The sequence below is a fragment of the Erithacus rubecula genome (assembly GCF_903797595.1).
Source record: "Erithacus rubecula genome assembly, chromosome: 2".
NCBI classification, from domain to species: domain Eukaryota; kingdom Metazoa; phylum Chordata; class Aves; order Passeriformes; family Muscicapidae; genus Erithacus; species Erithacus rubecula.
In genome coordinates this window covers 50,196,433-50,217,512 of record NC_136685.1, presented here as the reverse complement: position 1 = coordinate 50,217,512, position 21,080 = coordinate 50,196,433, and the positions used below count along the sequence as shown (strand labels likewise).

General features: G+C 38.1%; 1 protein-coding gene across 6 annotated transcripts in view; it reads right to left on the bottom strand.

The window, feature by feature from the left end:
* Nucleotides 1-209: 209 nt before the first annotated feature.
* TPD52L1 (TPD52 like 1) overlaps nt 210-21,080 on the bottom strand; it is a 51,614-nt gene continuing 30,743 nt past the window's right edge. For 4 of the 6 annotated variants that reach the window (XM_079298109.1, XM_079298107.1, XM_079298105.1 and 1 more), the window contains exons 4-8: nt 14,905-15,006; nt 8,433-8,447; nt 5,860-5,898; nt 4,214-4,274; nt 210-1,996 (exon numbers count right to left, since the gene is read on the bottom strand). In XM_079298109.1, coding sequence (XP_079154235.1) covers nt 1,865-1,996; nt 4,214-4,274; nt 5,860-5,898; nt 8,433-8,447; nt 14,905-15,006 — 349 coding nt within the window. In that variant the 3' untranslated portion in view covers nt 210-1,864. The remainder of the gene's footprint in view (nt 1,997-4,213; nt 4,275-5,859; nt 5,899-8,432; nt 8,448-14,904; nt 15,007-21,080) is intronic. The other 2 variants (XM_079298108.1, XM_079298106.1) reach the window with 1 other exon arrangement.

Here is a 21,080-nt window from a genome sequence, read left to right as displayed (position 1 = left end):
ATACCACCCTAAGCAGGAACAGTCTATTCCTAGAGTGCACCAGGAGGCTTCTCCATTCTGCAGGAGATAGAGGGGACAGAGCATGGAACCCCATGCACAGTAATCACAGGGTGGTTTGAGTTGGGAGGAACCAGCTCCCTTTCCAGTGGCAGGGGCACCTTCCACTACATTGCTGAGTTCTGCTGGTAAACACAGAATTAAAATATCACAAAGGGTAAGAGAGAAATTTATTTTTAATAAGAATATCAAGAACTTAATTTACACAAACTAAGTTACCAATTAATATCTTCCATTTTAAATAAATTCACATTTATGCACAAAACCATGTAAAATAAACTAGAAAATTGTTACAAGAATACTAGAAAAACAATTAGATTTGCTTCCATGCTAAAAATCACACTAAAGAGGCAAGTGCTATAAATGTCCAAGGTTAACTTATGTCCAGTAGAACATTACAAAAGGACTTTCAACTTTGTAAAAACTAACAAAAGCCACACGAGAAAAATTGAAAATCACTTAAAGCCACGTTTTCTCACAAAATGTTAAGCAGTCTGTAACGTCAAACTCACTAACACTGATTTGAAGCTTTGGCGTGTGCTCAAAAACGCGTCCATTGTCAAAGCAGCCAGGCTCTTTCCCATCCTGCTTAATGGTAACATTGTGCCCGCCTGGGTGCGCCGTGAGCTGAGCAACGCAACGTGCGGACTGACACTGCTCACTATAGCAAGATAGTGTCACAAATGTGCTGCTCTTTCCTTAGAAAACAGGTAAAAGAATGCAACTCAGAAAACATGCTGCATCAAAGCTGCGAGACGTCTGGCTCTTGGTGACTGAGCAGAGATAATGCGGTTGGTGGAATTACATCCTGGAGCGAAGCACAACAAAATCTGACACCAAAAGTGAAGGTCTCACTGGTCCTGTGCGTTGTCAGGTAACGGGGGTCTATGCTAGCAGCTCTGAAGGCATGGGCTCTCTAACCTATGGCACATCTGAAGCCAAATGTTGAGTTTGTATTCTTTCACTTAAGGCTGTATCTTGTGACAGAGGCTCATAAATATATCTTCCCTCGGTTTTGAGGGGAAGATACAGAGGCAAAAATATTAGAGATTTCTTCCACTCGATTTTCAAAATAATTTCACTGCCACGTCTTAAAAACAAAGAGAGCAAGCAATGGAACATATTTTGAAACTGAAACTTTTCCAGCCAAAATGGCCATCTGAAATTGGAAGCTGTGATAGGTTGTTTATGTATGAATAACCAGGTGTCTCTTCCTGCCCTCCTTAACTCTGCTGCCTAGTAGGTGTAGGGCAATGCCAGACTGTACCGCTGAAGGAGAAACAGCTTTTTGTGACTGTAAGTGATTTTAATTCTGTAATAGATGATGTACAGACAGTCCTGAGCAAAGGGGACCTGGTATGGATTGTAGACAGCTGGTGTATGGGCTACTGCTGGCAATTGCTTTGCACAGCTCTAGGTCCATCTGTCTGATGTGGCAATGAGAGGGAAGCAGAAACCAACAGATAGAAAAGAGTAAACCAAAATAAATAAGAAGCAGTGCCTAGGAGGTTGTTAGAGGGAAGTTACATGTAACTGAAAACTATTTAGTCATTTAACACAGAATTTAGTGCATTATAGCCAATGACTTGCATGTGTTTTTGATGATGTACAAAGTACCTGGTGATAAAAAGGCCCATCAAAAATAGAAATAGGGACAGGAAACATTTCTCCAACAGAAGGCCAGGATGGCAACTTTCCAAAGCTGACAAAACCTTGTTGTACAAGTTGTGTGGTGAGGGAGAACTGAAAATCACTGTCTGGGCAAGTCTCTGAAGAGAGGCATGTGGGGCTCAGGAGTGCCTGCTGTTTAACACTGAAGCTCTTCTTCACTTTCAGGGACTCGGGTGCCAGCAAGGGAGCTCTGAGCAGTGGCATGGGCTGTAGAGCTGAGAACTTCTTCAAAACTGCCTCCTGTGTTGCTTGTCCCACCAACCTTGGTCTGAAATAAGGCAAACAGAGAACAGCAAGTTCCTCTGCTCACACTGAAGCAAATCCCATTTCCAATCCACCCCATGGTCAAGGAGAGCAGGGAACTGTTCAGGCAGAGAACACATAGGGATGGGTTTTTCCTTAGAACAATAGCTATAAAACCAGTCAAATAAAGTAACTACTTCACAGTTTCTAAACTAGGCTACCATGATAAAATCTGACAGTGGCATGTCTCATATGCTTAAAGGAACCAGTCCCTAAGTACATCCCAGGTCAATTCCTAGACCCTAGCAGTATACTCAACGTGGTTGTTTAGCTGAGTAGCTCACAGTGGTTTCACTGTTCTTTTTCCAATTCTATGCAAACTGGATAAGGGATACTAAAATAAACTGGTTCATTTGCTGGCTGGCCTACATGCCAGCTATGGCAACACAGCTGCTCACAAAATACATAAACGATACTGGGATTTTGGACAGCAGAAGGAATGTAGTAACCAAAGGACAAACAGCAACCTGAATCCCTTCAAGCACTTGTAGCTGCCTAGATCATTGTATAAAAAACTGCCAGCAGCATTTTCATGGGGGAAGGCAGGGAAGAGAGACCTAAATACAACAATCAAACTTATCCAATGTGCTTGCATATCTACATATCCAGAATGCTTCAGGTCACTGAATTTGTAATAACTATTAAAAATAAAAATCAGTAAGACTAAATATTTGAAAAAGAAGTTTCCTAACAAAGATGCCTAACAAAGATAGAGCTGTAGCTAAAGATTTGGAAATGATCAAGACTAAGTGACAAAGAGACAAAGCTCTTGTGACTAGGTTGTCTTGATAAGAGAATATTATCTTGTGGCTTTGCTTGCTGATTTGCCCACTCCAAGTTGATTCAAGCCTGAAAATAGGGCAAAATCTCTTACTCCATCCTAGAATTGCAGCAGAACTCAAAGACATACTGGCATTTTTTCAACCTCTTAGCCACTGAATGCTTAGGAAGATTATTTTAATTAAATGAACTTTGTGTTCTAAGTTTCCAAAGGGTTAATCCTATGTAATCCTGATTCTTTAGCTAGCACAGCAGCTTACCTAGCTTGAAAGTCCAATAAAACATTTAATTCATCAGAGTTCAGATTTTCAGAAAAGTTGAAAAGAATGGGGCACCCTGGTCCTGTTTGATTTACAGGGGAAAATTAACTAGTATGCTCTCCCAAGAATACTGCAACCCAAAGTGCAAACTCCAAGAGCAAATAAAATCTAATTTGAAATTTGACTTCTAAATGTTATGAAACCTGAACATCGGTGTGGCAAACTGCAGAACACTGTAGGATCACTGAAGATTTGTGGCTGATATGGGGGTTGCAAAGATAAGACTACTGCTGTTCTTTTTTCAGGGACCTCTCTGGGTAGTTCCCCACTTTTTGAGACCACAACAAAACTCCAGAATTGAAGGGTAACTCCGTGATTTCTCCTGCACCCCATCCTCTGGTATTCCTAATCTTGCAAGCCTTGGAACAGAGGCAGGAAAAAGGAGGAGCAATGTCTGCAGTCTACCCTGTGGCACCCTAGATCCATTATCCAGCTTCCCTTCCCCATTTGCACAAGAAAAGGAAAGAAAGAAAATACACCAAGAAAATATTTTGAGAAGATGTTACTGAGTTTGCCCATAAAGACAGACAATGAAGGTTTCATGAGATGTGGAGGATTATTTCAGACTCAAAACTTACTGTATTGTCCTGCTTAATTACAGAATTCTTAAAGGATAATCTAAGAGCACTCTGCACACAACATGCTGAGCTGGCATGACAAATGCTCTCCTCTAGAATACCTTTGCTTAATCAACAAAATAAGATCAGGCTCCTCAAGCAGCTCACTGTGAGAGGAAATGGTCTTCAGAGCTGTGCAGTTTGAATTACCTTTTTCTATTTCTGAATGACACATTGAGATGACTGGGAACGGTCCTTTCCTCCTTACTCCTTACCACCACTATTTTTGGCATCTCTGAGACCACTTGCTTACTTTGGCAGGCACCAGAAATAATTTCTTAGCAACAAAGCAAAGGAAAGCAATATCTTTGCATGTTGCCTTCATTTTCCATTAGTGCTCTTGCACTACCACAAAATTCTTGGTGGAACAACCAATTCAATCAATCTCCTGTACAAATGATAAGGACAACTAAGCTGTCACACTTTACCACACACAGACATGAAAACTCTGCCCCTAACCTTTACCTTAAGGCTTGTGACAGTGGTTTCAACCTTCTCCTCAAAAGATTTGAAAGTTGGAGAATTCCTAGGAGAAAAAATGTTGAAGGGAGGAAAAAGTCAGTTGCCAACATCATGGGATAACTCCACAATTTGATCAGTTCTTACCAGGCAACACTGCCTGCACAGAATGAAGGCTGGCTGGCAGCACAGGGCTATGAACACTCACTTGTGCTCTGTCAGTCAAATCCAATTATGGTAATAGGATGAGTATTTTTTAGCTACAAATTTTCAAAAGCAGAACCTGCCTAGTAATTGAAACCAAATGATAACTGGCCTGCCTACTCTATGACACATTTGTCATGTTCTTAGAAGAACAACCAGACAATGCTACCTGTAATGCTGCTTTTCTATGGCTTTATCAATTTGTATTGTTGCTGTAAAATAAATTTTTTTTTCAGCTGATGAGCTGTCCTAAGGCTGGGAAGAAGATTAGCACCACATGGGAAGTGGATCCCAAATGCCTATGAGGTATCCTGCCCTGCTCTCCCCTGTGATTTTGTGACTGCTGCTTTCAAAGACAGACTTTAGAGAGACTGTGTTCCTAAGGTGCCTCTCTGACTAAGCCAAGCTTTTTTGTGTGTTCACCCAGCACAAAGGAGACTTGGGCAAGCCCACAGTGGTTAAAGGGGATCTTCTTCTGGTTCTCTGCTCCTTGCTTGGCACTTGAGAGCTCATTTACAGCATACATTGTGCTTCATAATTAGTGAATACTCTGAAGCTCAGGCACTGATGTCCAGCACAGTTTCTGGTTCTGCAAATACATTTATATCATATTCCTCATCAGGCTGAGTTAAAATTACTCCAATTTAGGGAAGGCCAAACAGAAGCCAGTTGAAAAAATAATGCTTATTTAGTTTCTGTTATTCAGTTGACAAATTTTTCATAGGGCAAGAAGGGTCAAAAGGAGAGATAAGCTGAGTTTTATAATTTATATTTGGTCCATAGGTCACATCCATTAATGCTTGCCTTAAACTACCCACCTGCTGAAGTTGAATGAATTAGCATCCATCATTTAGTTGTGAGTTTGTTTTTCATGCATGCTTGGCACAGAGTGGAGACAATCATGTATTTAGAGGCCAAGGAAGTAAAAAGAAAGCTGGATACTAATTTTATTGAAAACAGTCAGAGCTTTACTTGAACAGACGTCAATATTTGGCTGAAGTCAAGTAAAGCATGATTATAGCCATTAAAATATGAAAGCACTCATGTAAAATCCCTCCATAGGAGCATCATCCAAAGCCTGTTGGAGTGGAAAGCATCTCTGACGTTAATGGGCTTTGGATGATGTTCTAGAGACAGCAAAACAACTGAATTTCAGATTCAGTAATACAAACCTGATAACAACCCAAATACATCTCAGAACTGCTTCATTCTCTCAAAGGCTTGTACAAGAGATTAAGCAGTTAATACAATTAAAATGAAAAAAAACCCCAAACCCACAGCTAGCCTGTCCTGCAGCCCTATCTACATCTACATGAATAACCTTAATTGATTGAAGTGAGACTACTCATCCAACTAAAAACTTCAGGATCAGGATCAAAGTATGCAAATCCCCCCTCATTACTCTGTTGAACATCACCATAGCAAATAGAATGTGTGTAGCACATTACCTCATTGCAGGCATGCTTATGGAATGGCGAATAGAATAGCTGTGGGATGAAAGCAAAACATAAGAAAAGAAAGCTGTAAAATCCAATTTCCATTATGATTATAATGCATTTTTTAAACTTATCTTTAAATGTACATATACAAATTTTCAAGAGTGCTGGTATTCTTCCTCTCCTTATGGAAAGGGCTTGTCAAACTCCAGCTTACTCTCAGCACTAAAGATCTTACCACCACATTCTCGTGTCAACTGAACACCAATGGGGTGTTCATCATTCAAAAGAATGATGCAAAACAGCTCCTAGCAAAATTCATTTAAATGGTGCAGACCCTAGTTATCTCCAGAGACACGTGAGAGGGCACAGGGGGCCACCTCCATGTCCCTGTGTTGGGCAGGAGGGATACACTCCAGGTTTGTGCACAGCTGGTTCTGCCAACTCTCAATCTCAAAAGGCTCCTGCACAACTGGTTACTTAAACAAGAGGTTTTTTCAACCAGAGAGGCAGCACTCTCACTTCTCCACACCTCTCCAGGACATTTCACTTCCTCCTTCACTCCTCAACTTTACCAAAGCTACAAAGCTATTTTCCCTATTTTCCACAGCTCTTGTCCAGCTCTCCTTGTGACACTTCCCTCCCCAGACTTCCCAGCAGCAGGAGTATTGGAAGGTTGCAAGCAGAGGATGGCGCCTCTGCATTACTCAAAGATCCCCAAATCATGCTGCACACCTTTAGACCTGCAGATGCCACACACACTGACTGCTTGATTTACATGAGCCAAATTCTCCCACCTGAGACACCAACTCTGCTTTGACATCCCTGTTCCCTGCTGCTGTGAAGCACCAAGCCTGGTCCATATAAGAATATTTATCTGAAGCTTAAGAACTTCCCATAAGCACATTTAGGTCTGTGCACTTTAAGTGATGATGCAAGAGTTTGTCTTTTATCAAAAATCCCTGCATTGCTACTTTCAGTGTGGACTGACAGCTGCAGCCTGGTCTGACTGAGAACAGAGAGAGCTTTACTGTAAGGATCACCAACACGGCTGCAAGCAAAACATGATTATAGCATTAAAAAATGAAAGCTCTCATACAAATAGCACATGTGTTTGCTTTAAACTATACAACATCAGACCAGCACTGAGTCTATATATAGATTTGTTTTTCCAGATTAAAGACTCAGAAATGGGGATGGGGAAGGGAGGGAAAGTGGGAAATTTGGCAAGCAGGTGGAATAGTGAGATATAATACAAATTGTTTGCTGTTGTATATATTTTAAAGCTTCTGCTAAGATCAGATAGACGAGAACTGACAGCAGACAATGCTAATGTTTCCTGTTCAATTTTTCATGTAATTATTAAGACATATGAAGGATTAGCCCAAACATTTCACAAATGCAACAAATCTTTAACAGTCCTCATTAAATTAAGCAAGCATCCTTGCCATTTTAGTTGTGCAACCCACAACAAATAGGCAAAAATAGAGTTTGGAAGTATTTCAGCATAGACTGCTCCTCTTCTAATAGCAAAACATTCCAAATATGAACGTTTAAGTCAGAAGATTAAATTCACACAGTTGAGAGATGGCACAAGACAGACAATCCAAATATTAAGTGCTTATTTTTTTGAGTTCATATTTTAATTTCTCTAAAGAGATAAGAATACAAGCTATAGAAACAGTGCTAAATCTTCTTTTAGTAGAAGCCGGAAACATTAAGCTTTTTTTAAAGACATGTCTGTGATAGTGATCATTGCCGAGAAGAGATCCTTCATGACAAAGATTGACAAATATTACATTTCAGTTTTGTGTCAGAGTGAGTTAAGAAGGTAAATCTATGCTGTGCTTTGAAATTTACTCAGTGATGTTAGAGTCCTTGTTAAGATAACTTAGCTGAATGGAAAAATGCTCTTGAGCTTTTCAGTGCACTGAAGATGCTACAAGGCCAGAGGGACTTGCAAGGCATTCAGGGCTGTTCAGTCTCTCTTCAGGGTGAACTGATGTAAAGCCAGAATGCTTATACAATATTTGACACACATAAAATTATTTTCTAATTAATCATATATTCAAGTGCTTTACAGAATCAATAAACTCAAATTATAAATATAAAGAACTCTTTTATCATCTTCAGAACTTGGAAATTTCCCCAAGACTCAAGACTTTAAAAGAATCATGACTAAGATACTTCTGCTCTGTTTAAGAGGTAGTAATTAAATACTTCATATAATCTTTACAAAACTCAACTGAATAGAATTTTTACTGTTTGTTGTTCATGTTCAAACCTCTGACAGCAAGAATATGGTTGAGGGAATGGGATTATATATAAGTAGGTTTTCCTAAGACCAGCATCTTTTGAATGTGCCCATTATTTGCATTTGAGACTAAGCTACTCAAGGCAAACACTTAGTCCAATCCTTTTCTTGTTACACTCACCATGTTGTAAAAATTAGGCATAACAGTTTAAGCAGCATATGCTTTTTTCTATATAATGATGCTGAAAGGAAAGAGGTTACTGCATTGCACTCCATAAAACAAATCCTGTCAAATACAGAGGCAGAATTCAAGGAGAGTAATGTGTCTTACCTAATTGAATGCGATCTGTGGCAGATGGACAAGAAAAGAAAAGCAAGAGTTAAAAGTATTAGGAAAAGGTAACAAAAATAAATATAAACATCTATGAAGCACATCAAACTGCCCAAGGAGAAAAATAAAGTAATTTGCATTCAAATCTTGATGCTGGAATTCTCAGTAGAATGTGGATCAGTTCAGATTCCTCCAAAGCAAAAATTTTCAGACAGTCCTTCACTATGCAGTCACCTATTCTATATACATTGAAAGGCAGAAGTTTTGTCTACTAAATTTTGTGTTCTCTTCATTAGAACAGATTTAAACAATGCTAACTGATTTCCCTCCTCATAGTCACCCTTAGTATCATTAAAGAGAAAGTATAGGTGAACTGGAATTTTACATGCACGTAAGAGCAAATGGGGATTTTTTCCCCCGTCTGAATTCCTTAATCATCTCTCAGTTGAAAAAGGTTATGGAAAAAATAAGGAGTTTTTAATTCCTAAAATGACATTTTCTAAAATACTTGTTCCTTGTTGAAAATAATTCTTGAAACACTTTGACACTGTGTTCCACCTCAGAGGAAACTTAATTAAGGCAGAACTGGGAGAGACACACTGATATACAATATTCAAAGGGTGTCATTAATGTTCCAAAGTTGATGAGGCAGACAAGCCTCTCCTTCATCTGTGTTACTGATGTAGTCTTTAATTACAGACCACTTCAAGGGAACACCTGCCTCATGCAGTGAGCCAGAGAGGTGGTGCACACTTAATGAACATCTCTTCAAATACGTATTTTTCACATTCTTTCTCAATGTGGGGTGTGATACATTATTTACTGTGCAATGTTCATACTTTGCTCCAAAGAAAAGCATTGACCTCTTCAGGTTTATGTACAAGGTTATACACATCATCACGTATACTAGAGCTTCTCAAATGTTCAAGGATTTGTCTTCACAACACATTTCTGCTTAGACCCATTTAAGAAATACTGTTGTTCCCCTTTTACTACATGCTGGCTCCCAGTAACAGCCACCCCCTTTTCCATGCCAGCACAGATACTTGACATATGATAAAGACATAAATCTCTGTTACTGCAGACCTCTAAAAAACAGCACAAATTAAGGGGCAAATGTTCATGGAAGTGAGAGAAAACAACTTCCTCACCCATCAGCAAAAGAAATGCCTACAAAATCATATTCTGAAGCAAGGGAGTATTGCTATTTTCTTTATGAAAAGGGGTATCAAAAGACAGAAAGGTTTGAGAATAGCATTTTTTTCAGGAATGACAGCTACAACATTTGAAGGAATTCAGATCTGACAGCAGTTTTAAGTGCCCAGAATATCCCTAAATCACAGAAATCCTAAAAGGCTGTGCAAAAACTCCATCACCACAAACAACAAAACCCCCAAAAGGCACAACAGTAAAGACATAGCAAAAAATCAACACCCAAAGTGGTAAAGCAGATCAACCATACCTGAACTATCACCAAAAGAGTTTGGGCTCAAATGCTTCTAAAAACTTTAAATGACAGATTTCATAGCCTTCAGAAATAACCACTGTTCAGCTGTACCTATGGTCCATGAGGCTAGACTTGCTAGCCCTTCTCTGCTGAGCTGCCTGGTCAGTGCTCCCTATATCTGCTTTTGAAATTTTTTCTCATTTGTCAATAAAGCACATCACAGTTTCCTACACTGAATTTTATAATTTAAAATAATGTGGATTTTTAATCCTGATGTCTAAAGTGCTTGCATACCCTGCCACTGCAGTCATATGGGAACTCTAAGTGATGCCATCCTGGTAGCTTCATCTAACCCAGCAATGAAAATGCTGATGGGTAACAGACCCAGGACAGATACCTGCAAAATCCTACATTATGGTCAGCTACTGAGATCCATTCTTTGGATATAATTTTCAATTCCCTATGCCCTCTTCCTGCTAAAGCAATAACACCTAAGCTGTATTTCTCTAGTTCTGCAAAAACAGTACAGACAGCCTTATCAAAGTCAAGCTCTATCACATCTCCTACCTTCCATCTATCCTCTATGACAGGTGCTGTCATTTCAAGATAATTGTTCTTGACAAACCCTTTTATGTTTTTGCCATCATGCTATCTTCTAGATGCTTAGAAAATAACAGGTTAATGCATTCCTCCAGTATCTGCTTTATATTTCCCAGAACTTCCCTTGCCCCTGTGGAGAGGAATTAATTTTGCCTTCCTCCACCCCTCCTCTACCTTCTCTGCTCATCTCTGGGGTCACATTCAACTGCCACAGTCATGCCCCCAGGCTGTCTCTCCCTGCAGTGTTTTGTGTCTTTCCAGGAGTGCCTTCCAACTCCAGGCAGGAATGAGGCATTAAATTACCTTTATTCATCTTGAGAGCTGGCTCATCCCAGGCACTGAATTTGAAAGGGGTCTGTGTGATCATGTAATTAAAGAAAACCTACAAGACTGCTGAATGAAGGAGCTATACAAAATGTAACTGCTGACTTCCTAATTTGCATGCATGCCTTTGTTAGCTTAATCTTTAAATACCTTTACTTGAATAGCAGCAACATATGTGGTAGTGAGCATATAGTAGTGTAGTGTTAACAGCTTTGTTTTTCTTTCTCTCTTTTTTTTTTTTTTTTAAAGCAACCCAAAATCCAGAAAGTCTCTCACTTGGTATCACAACTTGTTTCTAAAATGGTCATCAGCAGGGATAAAACATAGATCCATACAGACAGCTGCAGAGTAGTCCAGCAATATAGCATGAAAATATTCAAACTTTAAGGTTTGAATATTTTCAAAAAGGAGAAAGAGATAAAGACTGTCAACTCTATCATATCTGTGCTCATCTTAGCAAGAGCCACATTAAAATGTCAGTGCAATATCTGACACTGAGAGATCTGAGCCCCTGATCAATGCCCTGTGAGTGACCTGGGACTATCCTCTTCCTCTTAACTTTCCACACCAGAGAAATATTAAAAGAGACAATGTGAGCAAAAAAAATCTTGATGGTATATAACTAATTACAGGACCTGTTAAAGAATAATCTATTATCTTAGCTATATTGCTAGTGTCTAGTTTGTATCCTGAAGCAGAAGTATCTGTACATTGACTTTATATGCATTTTTTGTATTTCTATAAACACAATACTAAATTGGATACATTATGGCCATAAAGAGCCCTTACAAGCACTATTATTAATACAAAATGCAGAAAATGTAAAACGTTGGTGATTATTCATGCATAAAATGAATTAGAGGGTTTTGACACTGGGAAGATGGGGTGGGGATGAAAGAGAAGCACAGCAGCTGCATGAAAATAATTTGGTCCCCAAACAGTGGCATCAGTTCTTTCAAACACAGGGAATTTTGTCATTTTTCTCATAGATTTTATCTTCTTGAATGCTAACATAGCAAAATAGCACATCCAGGGGAGTCTATCTGGCCAGTTACTGTTATATGATATTTTAGTAATATTTTTAGAGATAAAAGATGAAAATTAAGACTCAACAACTTCAGAACAGAAATATGTGTTTTATGTAGTGCTCTGTACAGCTGACATAGCAGGCAACATAGAAAACAATTTTATTTCATAAAGAAGGCAGGTTTCAGTATTTAGTCAGTCTGTCAGCAAACCCTTTCAAAATCACCATCACCACAGGCAGGGGGTAAGGCTGCTGAACATACTGAGAATTATGATGACATCTGGATTTTAGAAATCAATTTCAAGTGTCTGCTCTGAGTGAAAGCAGAACAGGGATTTGCAGCTGGATGTCATTGGTGGCTATCAGCCTTAATGCCTAACCAAGAGAATTAAGCTAGAGTCTGATGTTTGTTTAAAATGGCATTATGGGAGGGGGTGGTGATAATCCATACACTAGAGGACTGAAATAAAATTATTTGGATTAGCAAAAAAAAGCAAGCCAACAATGACACAGAAAATTCCTGCCTCTTTACAGTTTACTCCCCCAAACAGGCAGGGGGAAAGGGAGGGGGAAGGTTTTTAATAATCAGGTTATTCAAGTGATAAGGTTTGTAACATGACCCCACACAGAACTACACCTGGCCAAGCTCAGCTAAGAATTTAGGCCAGCTTTGTTGCTGAGGGAAGCATGCTGACCATCACTTATTAGATTTAGGATGTACAACAGATGCAGAAGGTCCAAGTCATGCCACTCTCTATAACTGTGGGTGGAACCTGGCTAGATTGCTTGGTGCTTCATTATCAAGAAAACTCTCCTAACTGAAAACTTAACTGAAACAGCAAGTATCCACCAAAAAAGGCAGGGCTGATAGTTCATATTTTCCTGAAAAATTCCCAACTATGTTCAATCAAAGAAAACTACTACAAATCTGCTTTTTGATTAATCAAAATGCTTTTGGAGACAGCCTCTGCTTTGAGCCCTTGGTGAAGGGCTAATGGGATAAACACCTCCCATCTGCCATGTCAGAAGCATGTTTGCCACGGGCATGAGGGCTGATACTGATGGGTAAGACAAAGGCATTTGGTAACAGTAATGTTAAGGGATGAACATGCTGTATTTCAGTGAAGACATTTCTGCCTTTGCAGTTGATCTCACACGATATGCAAAGCACAAGTAATAGGACCTGAGAAATCCTGAACTGCTAAGTCATCCTTCCCTCTATAATCCAGAGCCAGCATTCAAGGTATTCACACAGAAACTCTTTGGTCACTGCTGTAGGATCTAAAGCACAGAAACATCAACAAGACCTGTTTGCTGAGCTGTGGGCTTGTCTTTTATACAAGAGGAAGGGTTAAGAAAGAACATAAAATGAAACAGGGAATATGTTGGTGCCACATGCATCACATACATCTTATACATTTTTCAAAAATACAGAATACAACTATAGATGCAGGGAAGGCAGAAAGAATTAACAAAGGTAACAAAAAGGCTTGTCAAAGTGGCTCATCCAACTGGAGCCTAGAGAGAGGGAACTGAAGTGAAATACAATAAACCCACAAGAAATAATGAGTGAAATGAAGGTCAGAAGAACTCGCTCACTCTCATAACGGAAGAACCAAAAGGCACCAAAGAAAGGACCAGGGAGACTCCAAATAGGGAACGAATGACAAACAAATGAACCACAGAATTTACCTCATAAATTTTTATCCATCTAGGGAGACATGAGGTGTTATGAATTTCAAAAGCTCATGTAAGTTAAATTCTAAATAATGATAATTAATGAAGAAAAACTCTCAAGAAACTTTTAAATGAAGAGTCAAATTTATGTTTTAGAAAGTTTTCAGCTCTTAGATTTCTGAACACTAAAAAAATATACTATGAAAATACAATTGCATGCCTGCTTATTCTTCTATCCTTTGATATGCATATACTACTCCTGAATGTTTAACTGCATCAAGTAAAAAATTCTTAGTTATGTTCATACCCTGGTTGCAAGTCACTGATTAAATTTCCATTTTGAACTAAAATGTGGAAAAAGACTGTAAAGCAGATGACACAGTAACAAAGATTTTATTGTTTTAGTTTCACCTACAAAAACATTAGTACTTCTATAGAGGATTTATTAAGCTGTATGTAAAAAGGTAGGTATTAAGGGGGATTCTAAAGATTTAAGATCCAGAATAAAAATAAAAATGGGAAAAAAGTTTTAGCTGCCATGAACTAAGCTTCAGTCATTTGCAGCACACGCAGATTTTAGGATATGGTTACTTCATAGATTAGAAAATAACAAAAGTCAGTAGATACCAATGGGATAATATGCACTATTAATAAATGAGACCCTAATTCTGCAAAATAACAGTATATTGTAGAGTTATCCATGTCTGTTTATTTTATCACAAAAAATCAGCTCCTTCAAACACTCAAGAAGTTCTGTAATCCTACTAACTAATGAAAACTGGAGTACTGGTTTACAGTATACAATTTCTGCTCTCATGCTGAGGAACTTTAAGACCAATACTTTAAAAGATACATCAACATATAAAGCCTGACACTGAAGTTGCCTTTAAGTGACAGTTCTACTGACTTCAACTCCTGTTACTTCCATCATATCCATTTTTATACAACTGCAGAACAAAACAGTACATCTTGAAAAAAAGAAAAAAAAGATTGAAAATAGCCTGAAATATTTTTTTGTCTTATCACAAACAGATCCTAGGTAGGCTTTTTTTCTTCAGATATTTTTCTCCAGCATCAACATATGAATATTAATGATATTAATGGGGTTAATAAAGATGAAACATCAATTTTTTGTTCCATTTTACTTACATATTTCCTTGAGTTTGCAAAGTTTTTACAAAAGAATTTCTGACTGTACTTTTTTTTTTAAAAACAGGACTCATAAAAATTCTATCTTTGGTCATCATTATGCCTTCTTTTCAGTAAAAACATGAATGTTATTAAATGCTCTAACTACAAACTACTTGAACCTTTAAAACACTAATGTAGAAGGAAGAGCTGACAGATGATTTATACATTTAGTCCTCTAAGCCCAGAGAAGCAGCAGATGCCAATACCTCATATCTCCAAACTTCTTGCTGATAGCTGTTCCTACATTGCTGATAGCTGCTGTTGCCTTTTGCCCGGCGTGGCTCAGGGTCTCGTGTGTTTTCTTGTAACTGGAAGCAAAATATAGAACAGAAATAGTGATAAGTATTAAAAAAAGAGAGACTAGAATCTCTGCAACTGATTTCCCTCCAAGTCCCATCCATTGAAATGTTTAGAAACACAGTAACTGTAGCTCAAAACAAACATAGGTGAGCATGCCCATTTCTGCACAGCTTCCAAAGTGTGGGGCTCTCCAGAGCAACACTTAGCAATCCTCTCTTTCCCCCTTGCATCCCCCAGATGGGCCAATACACACTGCTAAAAGCAGAATGCACTGATTTGCTGAATACTTGTTTGATACAACTTCTGTTTACAGAAAATCATATTTACATCAAGTATTCTTGCAGCAGACACTGACCTTCTGGCAAAATCTGCTGTCTGAAGCACAGAAAAGAACCAGGACAAATAGAGCTCTGCTCTTTCAAGCATATACATTTGGTACATTTAGGTACATTTAACAGATACACTTCAAAATGATTCTGTGATATTTAAAATAGAAAAACAATCGGCAAATCTGTTTCCACAATTTTCCTTTTTTTTTCACTTTTTAAAATTTCTTTAAAGGAAGAAGATTTGGGGAAGGACAGAGAAAGAAAGATGTAGAAACCTAGATAGTGAATGCATATTCTTAGTAGTACTGTATTTAAAAAAATGCCGCTTACTTCTTAATAGCATGCAGATTCAAACACAGAATCAGCTTAATTTACTGATCCAGAATACATGCTCTGACCCATACAGACCCTTCAGTACAGTTAACTTGCATTCTTAGAGTAATCAATAAGCTTTTCTGCACAGATGATTTTCTGCTGACTAAACTAACTCTGAGCATGTCAGAAGCTTCCTTCTGAGTAAATTATCTGATACTCCCAGTGACGCAGACAAGCTTAGAATTAGAAGTACTGACCTAGTAACAAAAGGAGAGCACACTATAATCAGTCTTCTATCCTGTGGTATGTTGGCAGACAAGAAGAAATGATCATGAAAAATTCAGAAATACAACTCCACTGGTTATCATTCTCCTTTGAACAAAAACTATAGGATTGCAAGCATGTACCAAAAAACACTGGCAATTGGCAAAAAAAAAAAAAAATCCTACTGCCTAAGTGCTTACAACAGGATATTTTCACCTTATTATTATGTATATGAAAGTAATAACTTTGTGGAGGAAGGAGGGGAAATAAGATTAACATTTGCAATATGGCACATCACATTGTATGTCACATTGGTTTAGCCCCAGCAGGACCTGCTGCTGAAAGTGCACTATTCAGGACTTTCACAAACCACTGGTTTGATGGCAGAGGCCACATAACACTCTGTTCTTTCAGACAATATATTTTGATTTTGATTTTTAAATTTATTTTTTTTTAAGCCACAACACCCTACTGATCTAACACATTCTTAAACTGCCAGATGAAAGGGCTCCTTCTATGAAGGTGCTTGCCTGTTTTCACTAACTAGCAAGGCAATCCACAGGGAGCAACTGAAGACTAGGGAACAAAATCTCTAGGAGCCTCCAGTTAGATAAGCTGAACCAAACACATGCACAATGTTGAATGACAAAGGCTAAAACATTGCAACACTGACAGAAGGAACACAAATTATAATTAGAAAGGAAGAAGCAATGGTTATGCTTGTTTTATTTATTCTAGTTCACTGCAGAGAAGATGGAAAAGACTGGTTTTTACCAGATCTCCTTTCTTCTTAGCCAGCCTGTCCTTGGACGTAGCAAGAATGCAATACTCCTATTTCACTGAGGCCTCATCCTCTAGCTTAACTAGTTTAATAGGTGTTTCATTCTCTTGCTGACAGTAGATACACTCTCATATAAACTAGAATGGGATGAGACCCTAAAATAAGGATGCTACAGTCAAACTATAATCACATAGCTTTTTGGCAAGAGATCCTATGAAAAAGAAGAAAATCAAATACTCTATTGCCTGTGGCATACAAGTCTTACAGAGTTTGCTAAAGCTTCCTAAACTATTCAGCACAAGTGGAATTTTGCTGATGACAAAATTAAGGCCAAGTCCAAAAGGTCCTTTGTAGAGCAATCTATTCATGTACAGATTGAATGTAATAGTAAAATACTTTTCAGATATCCCTCTGAACTGATTTTTTTGAAATTACACCTTGGAGTTAATTTTATTTGTAGGCATATTTAACTTTATGATAAAATATCTCTATGTCTTATCTTTTCACTGCAAGTCCTTCACACCATGTAAAACTATTTAGAGAACAGTCCAAAATGCTCCAGACTGCAGACAGACCCAAATTTCACTGAGAAACATTAGAATCCCCTATATATGTCTGAACATTATATTGGTCAGAGCACATCTCCAGGGAAGTGGCTGAAATGGCACTGATTTTGACATTCCAACAATATTTTCTCTGTAAATCCCATAAACTAAACATCCTCCAGTAGTGAGGAGGACATGAAGACTGCATTTGTGTTCCTAATACTTTTGACATTACATAAGAGTGTAAATCCAGCTAAAACTGTTACACAACTAGTCTGTTTTCAGCACCAACTTCAGCAAAAATGACCTATGACATGTTCCCTTCTCCCTTCAGCAATGCTGAAGACAAGCTATAAGAAACAATAAAATAACACAGGTGAAAATGGAGCACAGCATGCAATACCTGTCACCAAAGACAAGAAACATTAATTTGCATCTCAGCAGAGCTCTCTGATAGCTGAAAAACCAAACCCCCTGACCATTCCCATCTCTCCATCATTACATGTATCACTATGCCCTTTTCATAAATAATCTTTCTGCAGAGCACATTGCCTCACTGTAGTTAGTTAAGTGCTGTGTTGATATTTGGATGTATGATGCACTGTATTTTGGCTCAGATATATTTATCCTCATAGTTATTTCATTTGATATCTTGCCAAGCACTCTGGTAACAATGATCTTTTCAACATATTCTCTGTCATCTGGAAATCTGCTCAGTTGTACTGCACATTAATCATCTGACCAAGTAGTTTTCATCATCTCATGCAACTCACTAAAGTTTGTACTTTTGTTTTAATGCACTGAACAGCTGACATAATTTTCAGAAACCTTTATCAGCAGAAATAAAGTTGGATATTCTAGGTAAGGACTACAAACACTTATTAATTGGAAAAAGCACTCTATGTATGGTTTAAGTCCTCCAAGTGTTCTATATGCTAAGTCATCTACAACACCTGGGCACTCTTATCCTTTCAGCAGCCACTGCTCACAATATTTAGGTGACTTCTGACTACCACCTCATTGAGACAGATGACAGCATTGTAGGGGTCAGTCAGCAAGCAGCTCAGATTAGACCAGTGACCCCAAAACTTATAGGCAGAAATACTCCAGCAAAAACAAACTCAGATAGTTTAAGATTTAAGGTATTCAAGAAAGAGTACCTTCCATCCAAGTCATGGAGTGAATTTTTTACACAAATACATCCTTACATTCATACGAAGGCACCATCAGCATTACATTAGGTAGCATCAGCAAAAGTATAAACAGCCTACTTGATTTATTCAATTAGAGTAGGAATTCCTGCTGTTTCATGGCATCTGAAAACACTCTGTAGCACAGAACTGCTGGCAATGGTTAACAAGGGTCATATTCTGTGCTTTCACTCAGGACTTAAAAATAAATATTTATAATGTATTTCATAGATAAAAGGGATTAAACAAATAAGTTATAGCAACTGCTGTCTCAACTGTAAACTTGTAAATAGCACTCATCTGTGAACATTTGAACATTACCTTATATATGACATTAACCTAAGAATTTCATCCATCAATTAATAATTAAAATTTTAAAATAGGCTATTTCTTTAACAGAAGCAATTTATAAAACTGATTATCAGAGGTTATCACAAAACATGTTGATATTGCAGTTATATTCCAATAACATGCCCAACATAATTAAAAGGAGCTTTAAAGATAACTCACATCTCCAGTGCTGTAACATACTATTTCAACAAAGTAGATTTGCAGCATATTTTGACTGCATACTCACTTGACAGTGTCACATACTACATTTAGGTTATGCTATTCTGTGACAACCAGATCTTATAGATATATATATCTCACTGTGATTTTACAGACAGTGAAAGGAAATATAAGGAGATACTGTTTCATAAAACACAACATGTGAAGGAATGAGTGCCTTATAGAGAGAACAGCCAAGCAGCAGCCATATAGAGAGAACTAGACATTTAAATAGCCAACATCATCTGCAGGATATGACAGGACAATCATACTCATCTCATCTCAGTACAGAATTGCCCTTCACATGGCAGAGCTAAATGTAACCTTCATTCACAGGTGCAATACAGGGAATGCTGACAGAAGTAGGCTACACATATAATATTTATATTTTGCATGTCAAACTGCACTTTTGATGTATTGCAGTAAAAGATAAAGAAATTTAATTCATCTTTTGGAAAATTAATACATGTGCTTTTTAGGACATCTTCATCCAGCATTATGCCTCTCCATCAACGCTTGCTGGCAAAATTAATTCATTTGAGATTGTGATAAGGCTTACAGAAGATGTAACAGAATGCAAACAATTAACAACAAAACCATACAGTAGAGCAGAGCCTGGTAGCACAAGCCATGCCCTATGGAGTTTACTTCCTTTCAGTTTTCATACCATTAGTTAGCTTTAAGAATGACTTTTCTGCAATCGATCTAAAGCATCTGGATCCTTGAGAATCTCTCAGCTACAAAAATATTTTTCTGTTGATTTTCTGGGAGAAACACGGCCCAGCATTAACTAATTTATGCTGATGCTCAAATGAGATAAATGCACATATGACAGATAAAAGGTAGATAAAGCATTCTCTAAGAGCATTCTTATTGTAATTTTTGCCACAAATGAACTCTAAGCTGTTGTGAATTATTTTGGGTTTCTGTTTCCTTAGGCTTTTTTTTTAGTACTCTCCTGAAATTCATTCCAAGTTCAAGACAAATGACAGAAGTATTTTTTGCCATCCTTACCATTGCCAGGGATGTTAAGTGTTAACTGAGACAGTGCTGGCATTTGGACGGGTACATACACCTAAATCTAAGGAATTATGCCCCAGGTAGTTCCTCTCCCACAGAGAGAGGAAGGAGAGAACTGAGGGAACTGAACCTCTGCAGGCTGCAGCAGAAACCTGTGTGCAGCACATGGAAGGTCACTGTTCAATTGGCTGGAGAAAGCCACAGGTCAGGAAAGGTGCCAGACAAAGGCAAGAAATGTTCTGGGCTGTACTGCCCTGTAATCTTCAAACATTTCAGAAAAATATGGGATACAGTTGTTTGAAATGCATTATTTGTGCAATGTAGCATAGAATAGGGGGGAAAAGGTGTGCTATGGTTATTCTGCAGGTAGAAAAGCCAAAGAATGTTTTCTGATACACAGATGATTTTAAGACATTACAGGCAGTTCATGATACCTTAAACTGTATCAGTAACCCTGTCTTTGGGCACTGTACTGTACATCAGATTAAAAAATTATGCAGATTAAACACATCCCAGCCTCTCTTCTCCTTTCTTCCCCACCCTTTCATTTCCTTTCCCTTCTCTTTCCTCTTCCCTTCCCCTTTTTTCGACTAATTCTTTCCTGGGTATTTTTAATCCTCATAATTTCAGAGATTCAAAGTTATATTCAGGCCTCCCTTTCCATCCTTGCAGTTAGATATACACACAGAAAAGATCACTATAATACACAGGCATATGTTTTCTGGTGCCCCATGATAATTACAGTGGGTTCTTCCCTGAAAAATGAACACCTGGAACAGATCACCTGACCTTACTGTGGAATTTCTATTAGCTGAAGGTTCTCATGCAAACAAATAGACATCCATCTTTTGGACAAAGAACAATGAGAACAGATCAAGCTAACTTCTTGAAGTCCTTTCTCCTTATTACTCTACCCTTCCAAATTCAAGGCCAGAGACACATGTGGAAAAGCATCAAAATAATTCTTTTTGAAGACAGAATGAAGGTTGCCTGATCTGACGCAAAGGAAGCAAAGGCAGTGGAAGGGAGAGGCTCCTTTTACTTCCATATAGCACAGACCCACAAGCAAAGTACTTGCTAAAGCCAACA